General features: G+C 31.6%; 1 protein-coding gene across 6 annotated transcripts in view; it reads left to right on the top strand.

Moving 5' to 3' along the window:
- The window catches only part of LOC148628699 (ras-related protein Rab-3), a 42694-nt gene extending 30982 nt beyond the window's left edge, over window positions 1–11712 (top strand). For 4 of the 6 annotated variants that reach the window (XM_088592697.1, XM_088592672.1, XM_088592689.1 and 1 more), the window contains exons 4-5: window positions 1571–1695; window positions 7536–11712. In XM_088592697.1, the coding sequence (XP_088448823.1) occupies window positions 1571–1695; window positions 7536–7726 (316 nt within the window). In that variant the 3' untranslated portion in view covers window positions 7727–11712. The remainder of the gene's footprint in view (window positions 1–1570; window positions 1696–7535) is intronic. The other 2 variants (XM_088592714.1, XM_088592681.1) reach the window with 1 other exon arrangement.
- Window positions 11713–14541: the final 2829 nt, after the last annotated feature.

Genomic DNA, 14541 nt, shown 5'->3' on the forward strand with positions numbered 1-14541 from the left:
GTTTTTATTTTGCGGATGAATTGGATTCTTATTTCTATTATTGGTTAATGTTAATGGGGAAAAAAGAAGAATGAAAGAAAAACATGTGTATCTTTGCGTACCCAGGAGTAAAGCTAACTGGTTCCCTCCTGTTTAAACATCTTTAGGTTATGTTGATTAAGAATTATCCACTTGTGACAAATTTTGTATTGGAGGAAAGTATGGTGTGGGTCTTTACTTACCATTGCTTTCTTGAAATAAGATAGGAGTTTGAAATTCCGCTAGACAGGATCCATACCACTCTGTCTTGGTTCTGATTTAATATTGATTTGATAAAGATTTGTTTTCAGATTCTGAAACTCCAGCAATTGGCAAGGTTTAGAATTAGCAAGTATGTAACCAAATATAATACAAGGGGAAAAAAAGAAATACATACAAACTAACTTGACCCAAGTTTAAAAAAAAATCACTTGGAACCCAGGATCATTAATTTTGGCTCTTTAGCAACTAACTTGACCCAAGTTTTAAAAAAGTCACTTTGAACCCAGGATCATTAATTTTGGCTCTTTAGCAACTAACTTGACCCAAGTTCTAAAAAAAATCACTCGGAACCCAGGATCATTAATTTTGGATCTTTAGCTATAACCAGACATACATCTGCTCCAGCTTTCCGTCATTCTGATAAATAAAATTATACTTTACTTTTATATAAGAAAAGCTGCTCTCATGCCATTAGCGTTTTCCTTTAATAAGACTAATGTCAATGATTTCTTCCTTAAAGTAAAATGCAGCACTATATTTGGAAAAAATTACAACTACAGTGCTGTACATTAGCATGTTTTTCAGGGATATAACTGGTATCATACCTATTTAACAGTGTTCTAGAATTCTACTTTCTATCCATCTAGGGCAAGTGCACTATTTTGGTTTTGAGAATTTCTGGTATGAATTTCTAAAAAAGATTTGTTCAATTTCAGTGATTGGTATTCACAATTTGGGAATTGGCCATGTTGAATGGTTTTGAAAATTTCAATGGGCCATTCTTTATAAGTCTTAGTAAAAATTTCTGATTTTCTTTGGGCATTTTCAGCTGAAATTTGATAAATGGCACATGTCCCCCTTTAACCCCATACACTGCAATTTGGAAAGCAGACCATAATTGTCAGAAAGTTAATCTTCACTCAGAGTTTTCCAGTGAAAAACTATAATTTTCAAAACTCCTAGAACACTGCTTTTGTATCTTAGCATGCTTGTATCCTTACATTTGCATGATTGTTGTACCAAACAAATTAACACTAACACATATTAACTTATTTATACATGTAGTAGCTGATGTGCATGCTTGGCTAGTCATTAACTGCTTTTTCAATTACAGCTGTGTATCTATACATGTTGCAGGTAATGTCCGTTGAGTGATATCAAACTTTAGGGAATAAACTCTGATTTCCTGCAATTATAGTCTAATACTTTGTGGCTTGCTGCAAACTACAAGCATCAAAGCTAAGGACAACATTTTCAGGAAGTCAAGGCTGTTAAGTTATTGAATATTTTTGTTTGTTTGCAATTTTCTACATGTACATGTTCCTTACAGGTGCACTCAAATCAAGACGTATTCTTGGGATAATGCCCAGGTTGTATTAGTTGGGAATAAATGTGACCTGGAAGATGAAAGAGTTGTTTCTACGGAGAGAGGAAAACAATTGGCTGACCAGCTAGGTACAAATTGATGTCGTCACCTTCACTATATTAGCTTTAGCTCTTTTGGTTTTGTCAATTTCGAAATTTCAAATGCACTTTTAGGAAGTTTGTCACTTTTTAAAATTATTTTTTCCTTCCCATTTCCTACTTAATGTTGTTTATTTTGGTACCTGCATAACTTTTCCTGGAACTACTAGTAAGCTTTGGTGAGAAAAATTTTATTGACTATTTTGTTTTTTTTTTTTGTTTTTTTTTAATGCACTCTTTTGGATACTGTTTGGGTACACGTTTTTAGTTTTTACTCTATGTATAAAGGTAATATAAGGAATTCCTTATATTTAATATGATAGAAAAATGTAGGTTTGAAAAAAATTGGTTTCTTGGATGTATACTTATAACTAGAAGTGTTCATTCTTCATTCATATGTCATTTTATAAGTTATTTAAAGTGCAAGGTATACTGATAATTAACAGTTAGAGAAAACGGAGTAAAACTAATTGAGCTTTCAAGCCCAATTTTTTATGTGCTTTTAAATTTTAAAGCTCACAATTTGTTGAAAATTAAAAACATAAAAGAAGTGAGAATCGTGTCAATACTCTGATCAACTTGGCAGGTGTTTCTGGAATGGCAGAGGATATTGACCCTACCAGTGCATCTAGTCCATGGTCCCAGTGTTTAGTGGACCTCTGGTTGGTCTTCAAATTTTGTTTCTATGCTTGTGTTATTTTGGTTATTTCATTTTCTTTTCATGTGTCTATTTTTTTTTGTCTATTCATTATCCCTGGATTATGTTCTTTTTGATAACTGTTGGAATATTTGGTTCTCCTTATTTCCCTCTTGTCTGTATTAAGTCTATAGGGTTTCTAATGTCTAGACTAAGAACCATTCCTGGTTTATATCTTCCATCTAAAGTTTCAGGTTCAGTTTACAATCATTGTCTCTTGTAAAATTTCATATCAGAAGTGGTGTAAATTCAGTTTGTATGATTGTGAAAAATGTGATGGACTTCAAATTGCACTATGAAATTAAAACTTGCATTATTGAATTTTAACGGAAATGATGCAGATCTTAACAGAAATGATGCAAGATCTGTCTAAAAATTGTGCAAGTTAAAATTGCATCATCACTTGCAATATTCCATCCATGAAATTATTTCATAATTTAATTAAACCTTACTGGTAATTAAACTACAGCCCTAAATATGGCGCAATGTCAATTGCATCATGATATCTCCTGCTTAAAATTCAAACTAATTGTCCGCCTAGGGATCTAAGAGTTACTATTTTTACAGTATTTAAAGGATGGTAAACATGTCATCTGAATGTGAACGTACTTGATACTGGAAAATATCACCTCATTGACAGAATATAAAGTTTTCGCTTGTTACGCTGTAATCGTTTTGTAAAAAAAAATCTGAATATCCTGTCATGCATGCTGACATATTCCTGTATCAATTCTTATGCAGATAACATACATACACTTGTATATTACAATATTTTCTTGTTGGTTTAAGTGACATTGGTAATTTTAACCTGTATATTTGATAGACAAAGATGTTCATACATGTTAACTCCCCCACATTAGAGGTTGGAGAATCCCATGTGAGCTTGGTTGAGGTTTTTTGTTAAAATTACTATATTCTCTGTGAAAAATACTTAAAAATTGAATACACACATCAAAATTTGCTCATGTATATGAGACAGTGTCAATGAGGGAGGTTTTCCTACATGAACTGTTCCAAAGGTTAAAAAGTATGCATGTTATTTGTGCATTATTTTTTCAGTGTCTATGTACTAATGCACTAATAGTATTTTATGTAAAATTATGTAAGTTGAAATATAAAAAGATTGAAGCTCAGGGGTTGGGAAGGCAAGGGGCCGTGGCCCATTTGCCCTTTCTGGTTGGAAATTGCCCCTTCTAAAAGAAAACTATATGGTTTCTTAACAAATGACCCATTCAGATTGTAAGTATCTTTGAAAAATCTTGAAAATGGCCCCTTCTCTAAATTTCCTTCCCTTGAATTGTGAGCTCCTTAAATAGATCAAAGAACTGCCAAGCAAAGTAAAAACTAAAGAGTCCTTCTTCCTAGAACACCTCTTCACCCTACCCCAACTACATTTTAACTAAACAAGGCATTTAGACAATTGACTGTATTTGTAAGTTTGCACTGTCTGTGTTACACGAATTAATTGATACACTTGCAGTCTGCGTTGTCCATGTTACATGAATCATTTGATACACTATAATGCTTGTGGTCTTTGCCATTAGTCCTACATTTGAGATTAGTAAACATTTATGAAGGCTTCAAGTAGTAGAACTTGGAAAAAAAGTAAGTTAAATCATTTAAAGTGAAGGTTCAGGCTAATAGCAGAAATAGTTTTTGAGACAGATTGCACATGTTGTATTTGTTAGTACATCGAATACATTTAATGTAAATGGTGTTGTTTTATCCTTAGCTGTATTTTTCCCCTAGATTGTACTTGGTGTAAAAACATTTTCTGCCTCAGAAAGAATGCTCATTAAGTTTGCATGATATACAGCAATTCCATTCTCTTACAATCCTTGACAATTGATTGGAAATAAGTCTTTTTATTGCATTCTCCCTGAGGGAGATCTTTGATAAGGTCTATTTTTATCACTGCTGCCTTTTCAAATTAATTTGTGCTTGAGGAAGCAGAATTTTCCTTTCCTACTTGCCCCTGAAGTTTCATTAATGACAGTTTTGAAGAGAGGCACTTTGACTGCTTGTCTTTAATATAATTTGCTCTGTTTCAAAGCAGTAAGATATTACTTAATATCTCTTAAGGAAATTTCAGTCAAATCTTGTTTGATCAAAGAAAAAAAATGTAATCAGTTAATGATATAAAATTTTCATCATCGTTATCATCATTGTAGCCTTCTACAGCTAAATTATTCAGTAGTTTTTAAATTGTGTGATGATAAAAGACTTGGAGATCTGCAAATTAAGATGGAAGGAAAGCATCATAAGGATTCCCCATTATGTGAAAAAGGTTTTGAAATGATTAATTGATTCACTGTATTATCGTCTGATCCAAGTCTCTATTTAAAAGTTAGTACCATGTCTGTCCAAATGTGTGTGTGTGTGTGTGTCTCATTTATATTTCATGTTTTTCTATGACTAAGATGGAAGATTAAGCGTAGGAATTATATGTAACTTGCTTAGCTATATAAAGTGTACTTGATTGCTTCAGTCCTGGTTGGCTCAGTGTTAATCTATTAATATGCTTGTGTATAATTATGGATGCAGCTTTTTTTGTACATGACAGCAAATAATTCGTGGTAGTCTATGGTATCATACCGTTGACATAGTGAATGTTATCCTTGTTGTCTGGCATCCATAGACAATTTAGTGTCCAGGCGTATAAGTGACTTGAGTATAAGTGTAAAGATCTCTATCACATGATGCCATATCATCAGTGGATTGCTAGGATTTATTTAGGGGTTATGATTATGACCTTTAGGGCCAAAGAGGGGCCAGAAACAAGCTAAGCATTTTTCTAATCTGAGTACAAGTGTACCAAAAGAAGGCTGTGTTTGATTTTGGGTGTTATGACTTGAATCCTTTAAGAATAACGGGCCAAAAAGTGGTCAGAAAGAAGCAATATCTTGATATCTGTATACTATAATAACTTGTGTTGTAAATTGTACTACAAATAACAAGATGCTGATGAATGATGTGTCTATACTTGCTCCAACTATTCAGGGTTTCACCTTTGCAGTCATATCAAGCTGCAAAGCTTTTTTCATTGTTTTCTGTTCATATTTTCCTTATTGACTTCTTCTAATGTGAACCACCAGTGTGATGTGATATTTTGACCCGTGCGAAATATTAACCCTGGGGTTAAAATATCATATTTGCAATGAACATCAGATGAATTGATAATTTGTTTTGGAAACATTGTGGAAAGTTTTCTGAACTTTGATCTTATTACCATATACATAATAAATAAATGAAGGATTGTTCAACTGCTGGAGTCCAAATCAAACAATTATGTTGACCAAACCTCATTCTCACTAGACGGACTATATCTGTGCCATTTGAATCTAGCAAGGTATGGGATTATTATTAATTTAAATGCAGGTACATATAGTACATTCCTTATTGCTAGGGATTTACACAATGTAAAAATGCTGTGTGTCACTTCAGATAAATATATTCATTTTCACTATTTCAATGGATGCAGCAAGCTCCATTTGTTACAAATTTAGTTGACTTGAAAACATATGCTACATAGAAGATTATAAAGGATTCGTATTTGCTGAAAAATTAATTTGATAAATAAATGTACAAAAAATATACATCAATTGAATTTGTTCATTATTTTCTTGTCTTGCACCTGCGATACTGTAATGAAAACTTTGCCTGCAAGAAAATCATAAAAAAGTCAGGACAATGAACTACATTTCAAAATAGATTTTTTATAATATATCTGTTTTTCATATCACACTATTTATGGACTTATTTTTAGTAGGCATTTGATCTTACCACATTTTGCTAGCAAAAATATCAGATGTTTTTAGGATTAATTAGTTTCAAGGATTAAAAAAAAATAATATATTCAAGCCTTAGGAGTGCTGAAGAATTGAAATATTTAACGAGTAGGAAGAACTTTTTCTTCACACGAGTTAAGGAGGTAGACCTAGGGTAAGGGACATTACTCTTGAAATCAGTGATAAATTTGTATCATATTCAATTTCAACAAAGCCTATCAAGCTTTCATTTGAAACAGAATGAAATTAGTCCAAGTAAATTTGATGCTTACATGAGATTGATGTAAAATGCTGAATACAAACGCTCCAATGATTTTCAAGAGTTGTGTCCCTTACCCTAGGTCTACCTCCTTAAATATTCTTGCATTCTTGGCAAGTGTGTTCATATTTTTTGTTAAGTTGATTACCCTTTCTATTATTCAATTTGTTGAAATTATGTCCATTTTTTCCCCAGCGATACTATATAGTCATTTATTTTAGTATTATCAAACCATCAGGGACATCATCAAATCACATCTATTTTTAGTTTGCAAAGTATTGTGACATTTTTGTGTGACAAAGTACAAGAATGAAAATAAAAATGTTATTTACAGTGAAACCTGTTTACATCAGATCTTGAATAAACCAAAGACCTGTCTAAACCAGACACTTTTTGAAGTCCTAAGTTGCAGCCTTCATAAAAATCAGACAGGACGTGATTCATGCATGTCAAAAACCCACCGAATTCAGTTAGATTTTTTGTTCAGGAATAGTTAGAATTCACATAACCAGTCTAAGTTTTCATTTAGTTGTTGCACTTTTCAGATAAAATTTACATAGATTGTAAATGAAATTAGCACTTTGCATGAGTTATTGATCTTTATGTGGTTAAAATTTGGTTGATTTTAGTGGGAGGTTAAAGTGTAGTTTTCTCAAAAGTACAGATTTAAATACAGGAAAGACAAATGTCACATAAAAATAAAGCATTCATCGACCAAAAAAGCATTTGTTTGGTGGGTTTTTCTACACCATGAATCACCTTACCATAGTCGGTGTCTGATTTTTATATCGACTGGCACTTAATAAAACCACTGTTTAAGGGTATATTGAACTTGTGTAAACTAAACACCTGTCTAAACCAAACAAATTATACAGTCCAAGAGGGGTTCAGTTTAGACAGAATTCACTGTAGTTGTGTTTTGTTGACTAGTCGTATTAGAACAATTCATATATATTACTGTTTATATGTAGATAGACGGCAGATGTGTTGCTTGGAATACTTTGGAAGTAAACTCTTGTTAATAAGAGAAGGCTAAAAGCTGTTTTAAGTTTCAAATCATAATGAAAAGTTTATGTTTTATTTTTAGGCTTAGAATTTTTTGAAACATCAGCCAAAGAGAACATAAATGTAAAAGCAGTCTTCGAAAGATTGGTGGATATCATTTGTGACAAGATGTCAGAAAGCCTGGATTCAGATCCTTCTCTCGTCAACAGCCAAGCCAAGGGAACACGCCTAACAGAAAACCCCAACCCCCAGAACAGTGGTTGCCAGTGCTGAGACAATGACAAAGAAATTAGCTATAGGACAATTATCTACAAGGAGGTTGAAACGGTTTTTTTTTTTAAATGGTAGTTTGTGTGGATATCAAAATGCTGAGAAAAACTTTATAACAATGTTCTAATAGTGTATCATAAGAATACATGTATTCCATGACTTATTTATATTAATGATTGTTAACGTTTCCATTTCCTTATTTTGAGTCTTTTCCATACTTGACTTTATGTTGTAATTGTCCAAGGACTTATGGACTTAAAGGAGAAAATAATTTGGAAAACTTTCATGACTTTTCATGTTGTTGAAATTAAAAAATATAGAAACAGTGGGAAAAGGAATGGAAAGGTGTCGTCCTTGAAAAGCCATTTTCATTGCATTTCCATGAGAGTATATATTTATCATTTACCTAGGTTGTAAACAATAGTAAATTTGACTTTAATGAATGTAGCAGGTGGTACTGCAATCAAAATGGCTGAGTTGTTGTACGGTCGGCAGTTTGCCGTTTATCTGTAGAGACATTGTAGATATGTATTTATATTATGAATGTAATGTGTCCTTGTGTATTTCTTTTTCTATGTATTCTTATAGATGTCTACTTATTCTTAAATGTATATACTTTCAAGTTTGATGAAAAAGACATCATCAGAAAAAAAATGTTCTGCTACCAAAATATAATGCTGATAAATGTGTAATAAACTTCCATTTATTGGATGCTGTCAGGTTGATGTGATCCATCCAAGAACAAATGTACTGATGTTAATATGAAACGCAGTAACAATATGATATGTGCTTTATGTTAGTTAGTCGACCAAGTTATGGTGTTCCTAATGTAGGAGGAACATATATACATTAAGCGTTTGATAACCCTTTAACAGATATTGTATGAATAATTCATCGTACTTGAAGCATCAGATGTAAATATGACTTGGTGTTATTCTGAAGTTAAACCATATTGTACAACAGTCATTTCAGATGCAGATAAAATGACATTAATATTCCATTGCATATTGATAGATATATATAGAGAGAGATAGACTCATTAATAATGGAAGCAGTTTTCATTTTCTGTTTGTAGTCCAACCTTGACAAAAAAATATTGAAGCAACCTGAGATTGATCTGTCGCATTTTAACTCTGAAAATAGAAAGTAGATCTATTTTGAGATAAGTCTCTATCTTACGAAATCTGACTGAGTTTATTAATCATTCAAAATGTATATTCCATTTATGCATAGATGGTAAAAAGGGCTCATTAATTGCCAAAACAATCATGTTAATCATTACTCATTAGTCCAGAAAACTGCAGAATATATGAAGTCATATTGATCTTAAAACACCCTTGTAACATCATATACTCAGCTTTTACCTAGATGTCAGTGTTAGAAACGAACACTTCACTGTGAGATGTTGGATAAAATCAACATTGTAATCCATGTTATTCAAATTTTGGAGGATCACTTGTTGAGTTGATTGTTTATAGAAGCTGTAGATTGTTATATTGTTGTTATGAAATTTTGAATTTATATGAGTTGAGATTTCTTTTTCTCAAAAAAAAAAAATCAACTTAGTGAGAAAATTGTTTTTCAATCTGTATAGACAAGAACCGTCTTTTTCATACATTATACTTCATATTACTGTAAAAGGAATATTTACATACACTCCTAGTTTTGAATTATTGGGAAGGTAGAAAAGGGCATGAAAGTAAGCTTCCCTTAAATTTACTAACAACAGGCGTTACAATGACACAGTTAATACTGAAAATTTATAACCATTAGAATTGTAAATTTTATTTGCTGATGAAATTAACTTCAATTTTTTACATCTGTAGAAATTGCCTTCTGTGCCCTAAAGAATCTTTGCAATTGACAACTCATTGTTAAGAGTAGCTTTAAGCTTAAGAGTAAAATGCAACATAAAATTTGTAAAAAAAATTTTCATATTGTTGCTTGCTGATTCTGTGTAATTATCCTTAAAATGCAATCACTTTCTTAAAAACAACTTAATTTGTATTGCATTGAATGCACACATGAATAAATAATTGCATCCACTATGTAAAAATTAAGTAGATGACAACTTCATTCCCTGAATGTGTCTATAATATTAATTTACACAACTTTTTTATACAACAGACATTTCAATTTTCTTTGACATTCCAGACTAAATTGATTGACTTGAAAGTGATTGGACCAAAATGAGACTAGGCATTTTTTATGGCATATTATGAAATTAATTGAAATCCAGCATTGCATTCCTGAAATCCAGTTTGTTGATTATTTATTATTAATGTTTTGTTTTTCTTTGTGACTATTTTTCTATATTTTTTTTTCTCTGAATACTATATTTGTTGAACTGATGATTTATATAGTTGTTTCATAGTTTATTCAATTGAATTCTAAGGGCTATTCTGTTGACATGGGTGTTAGAAGGTAGAAAGGAAAGGTTAGCAAGGCATTGGGTCATTTTTTTCTCAAAAACCAAATGTTATTAAACATAGTTTATAGATTATGTCCCTTTAGTATTATAAATAGACCCTACCTACCCTCCCTCATTCATTGTAATAGAATAGTCCTAATGTTATTTACACTATTGTTTGTATCTGTACTATATTTGGTTAATCTCGTTATCTACAATATGGTTGTGGCATGTGTTCTACTATAGTATATTATATCTTGTTTACAATTTTTATTATGTTTTGAAGTGAATTTTTTTTATTATAAGCATTCCTCTTGCAAACATTATTTCAATGTTGGTTGTGGCTTGATTTGAACTGCTTAACATTTTTGTCAAATATTTACATGTTACAATATCCAACAATAAAGCAGTTTGGCAATGTAGGAAAGATAATGTGTACTTTTTTCTTCAGAACATCAGTATTTTTTATGCTTAAAGAATGATGGTAGAATTTGTGTAATATTTATAATTTAACTTATTGAAAAAAAGGTTTACATTAAACATAATCTTTTAACATGTTTAACCACGCATCTCAAAAAAATGAAATCCACTTATGTTTTTATTTTCACTATCCTGCAATCTTCATCTACCATTTTGTTACGTTGAATTATAAGGGTAAATCTATATACTCTTCCTTATTTACTTGTGCAATTAGTACTGTAATGATGTATTGATCTTCTTGGCTTTATGAGAGCTTTTTTTTATTTAGCATATACAGCGAAACTTGTGAAAATAATGAAAAAACTGTTTAAACCTGTCATTTTCTGTGGACCCTTTATAACAGTTTCAATGCATTTTGGACCTCTGCAAATCAAACAGCTGCTGTATTGGAATAGATTCTGAAGTTATAAAGGGTTTCAGTTTGACAGGTTTCATTGTGTAAGTATTTTTGACAGCAGGTAATTGTATATGATTGAAATAAGCTGTCTCAGTTATAATAGGCTTCATTTTCTATACAGGTCAGTAATTTTTACTCCATTGTCAAATAAATTTACATTTTTTTATGTTAATGACTAAAAAGAAAATTAGACATAAGTGTTTTCATTGGCATAAAAAGTGGTGTATGCTAACCAGTATACTTATGTGCAATCCTCATCCAAGATATTACTGGTGGTTAGCAATTGTCTTTGAATCTTGTGCAATCAGTTGTATTTTTTCTGTTGATTATTTTTATTTTTTTCTGTTATGCTTTAAGGTTTTTTTGTTAAACTGGTTACCCTAAATACAGGACATGTTAATAATCATATTCTTGTTGAAATGATGTTTATTCAGTGTGTCAGTACATTTGTGTAGCAGCTAGAACCAGTAAACTGATACCTTTCAAACCTGGAATTATTGTACCAGTTTGAATCTCTCAACTGTTTCCCTGTTTTGTACCAGTTTCTCCTTATATGTTTGCTGTTGTATACAAATACTAGACTGTACTCTAGGATTGAAAGCTCATCTAATGTGATAAGCACACACATAGGGAAATTATACTGCACAATGTTTAGATCTGTCGGTAGTGGCAGCCATGATATAATAAATACTGTTAATTGCAGCTTCGTCTTTTTCCTTTTCTTATGGATCCAACAAAATTTTCTTATCCGACTTCAAGTCCAGCCCCACCTTTGCTAGGATAAAAATGGTCTGTGTTTTTGCCTAAAACTTTTCATGTGGCATGTGTATCTTAATTGGCAAGATCAAACCATGAAGTGATATACTTCACTACACTTTGTCTTCTTTTTATTGGTCTTTGGTTGTTAGCTACAGTCTGAAAGCTACAGAAAAGATTTTTTTCTGTACCCTTGCTAAAATTTCAAAACACTAAACACTTGATATGTTTGTTTCTCTGATATATAAAAAAATAATAAATAAAAAAACTAAGTCGTGGAACTTCCACTTCCAGCAATTTTCATTCCATATTGCATCCATTACAGACCCTAGACCCCATATAAAGCCTGCCCAAAAGCTTGCCCCATTGTCTATATGGAATGAGAAATGTTATTGAATGTTATCTGGAAAAATCCATGTCATATTCTGTTAGTCATACACTACCACTAGTACATATTTAAAGGCTATTCTTTGTATGAATCAGGCAGTGTGTGAATCATGGTTGAAAAAAAAAACAAAAATCATGTCAGAAATTTAATTCAAAATGTTATTTGAAATGCAGAAATTCAAGGTATAAATTGTATGAAATGCATTGCAATTTTGCTTGAAAAGGGAGTTAACTTACTTTCCCCATCATTCTATGATAACTTTGAACTCAGACACTTCTAACAAGAACAAACTGTCAATTCATCTTCAATAGACCATAAACTATCTGCACACATTTTCAAATTCATGTGTTTTTTTTTTCTGAGCATGATGTACTATTTTTCAATTTTGCTTGATTCTTCTTGATTCAACTACTTAAAGTCAATTGTGTAGTGAAAGTCATTTGGGTGTATTGTGGAATCTTTTTCAGAGCTGATATGGTTGGATGAAGTTTTTCCTATAACACATGTAGATAACCCCTTTTTTCTCTAAACATAAGGTAAACAATAACAATATTGTGAAAAAGGAGCATTGACATGTCCAGTAAACTCTTACTCCTTCAAGAATAGAGATTTGTTTCCATTCATTCGATGCTGATTATCATTCACCTTTATAGCATTGCTGGAGTATGGTTAGAAATCTAACATTAATCTCCCTTGTGCATTCATCTAAAGTATGTCTAGCATTATCAAGAGACAAACAGACATTATAAAACTGTATTGAGACTAATTGTCTCTAAGTTGCAGTCAGCATAAAACAGAATTTAGTCTTGATTGCAACAACACAGTCACGTCACACATAAGGAAGAATGTTGTGAAATAAAGCATAATTTATCTAACTGTGGACAGACTAGGATGATGAAATAGCAACTTTGCATTTATTTTTATAGCCCATGAAATCAGTCAATACAGATGTTATGTAACTCTGTCTAAGTATTTTTGGATATTGATCATAATAAAAATATCCTGTAGAGTAGGCTGTTGTCTTTATGGTACATCTATATATAAACATATACATCTATTTAGCAATTGGGCTGTTCGAATTCAGCTAGAAATTCATATTGATTTTTAAACGTTTTAAGCAAAAATATTTTGAAAATATTGAGTGGGATTCAGAAATCCTTTAACACGGTGTTCTAGCCAGCTGTTTTTGTTTTCCATGAAATCAGTAAATTGATATTGATATTGAAATGTTAGATATAATTAATCACTTTTTTTATAATAAAATCAAGGGACATAAGTCTATAAAGTTAACACTGATTAATATTCATATATCAAGAATTCCAGACATAATCAATAAGTAACTTTCGGCTAAAGAAACATAACACTTAGAGAAGCTAATGAAACATAACACTTAAAGAAGCTAGTGGAACAAGACTAAAAGATGCTAATGAAACCTGACACTTAAAGAATCTAATGAAACATAACACTTTTAGAAGCTAATGAAACATTTGATATTTCTTTAAAGAAGTTATGGAAACCGACAACACTTTTAGAACCTAGTGAAACATTAAACACTTAAAAAAAGCTATGGAAACATATAATAATTTTAGAATGAAAAAGGAGCTAATGAAACATAACACTTAACGAAGCTAATGAAACAACGCTTAACGAAGCTAATGAAACAACAACGCTCAACGAAGCTAATGAAACAACGCTTAACGAAGCTAATGAAACAACACTTAACGAAGCCAGTGAAACAACACTGAAAGAAGTTAATGAAACAACACCGAAAGAATCTAGTGAAAAAAAAACACTGAAAAAAGTTAATGAAACAACACCGAAAGAATCTAGTGAAACAACACTTAAAGGAACTAAATGAAATATAAGACTTAATGAAGCTAATGAAACAACACTTAAAGAAGCTACCGGTAGTGAAACAACACTTTAAGAAGCTAACGAAACAACGCTTAAAGGAACTAAATGAAACATAACACTTAAAGAAGCTAAAGCAAATGAGCTACTGGCTCTTAACTACCACTACTATTATATGCTAAATAGATGTACATGTTTATATATAGATGTACCATAAAGACAACAGCCTACTCTAGAGGATATTTTTATTATGATCAATATCCAAAAATATTCCAAAATTCCCATTTGCTTATGACCAAAACACAGAGATAATCATTTCATGGCGTGTTTGTTCAATTTTTTACCTTACATTAAAGGGGGTGCATGGTTGAGGTCTTATAAAACTAGTTTAACCTCACCGCAGATTTCATGCACCTGCCTCCACAGTCAGGAGACGTTGGTCATTAAATGTGTCTTTGTATTGTTATATCGTTCAGATACCGTAGATTTTACTACTTTGTTGTCGAGGCCTTCCAGAGCTAACATTTATTGAACAC

The sequence above is a fragment of the Perna viridis genome, chromosome 1 (assembly GCF_037379345.1).
Source record: "Perna viridis isolate PV_CMFRI_1.1 ecotype Kerala chromosome 1, ASM3737934v1, whole genome shotgun sequence".
NCBI classification, from domain to species: domain Eukaryota; kingdom Metazoa; phylum Mollusca; class Bivalvia; order Mytilida; family Mytilidae; genus Perna; species Perna viridis.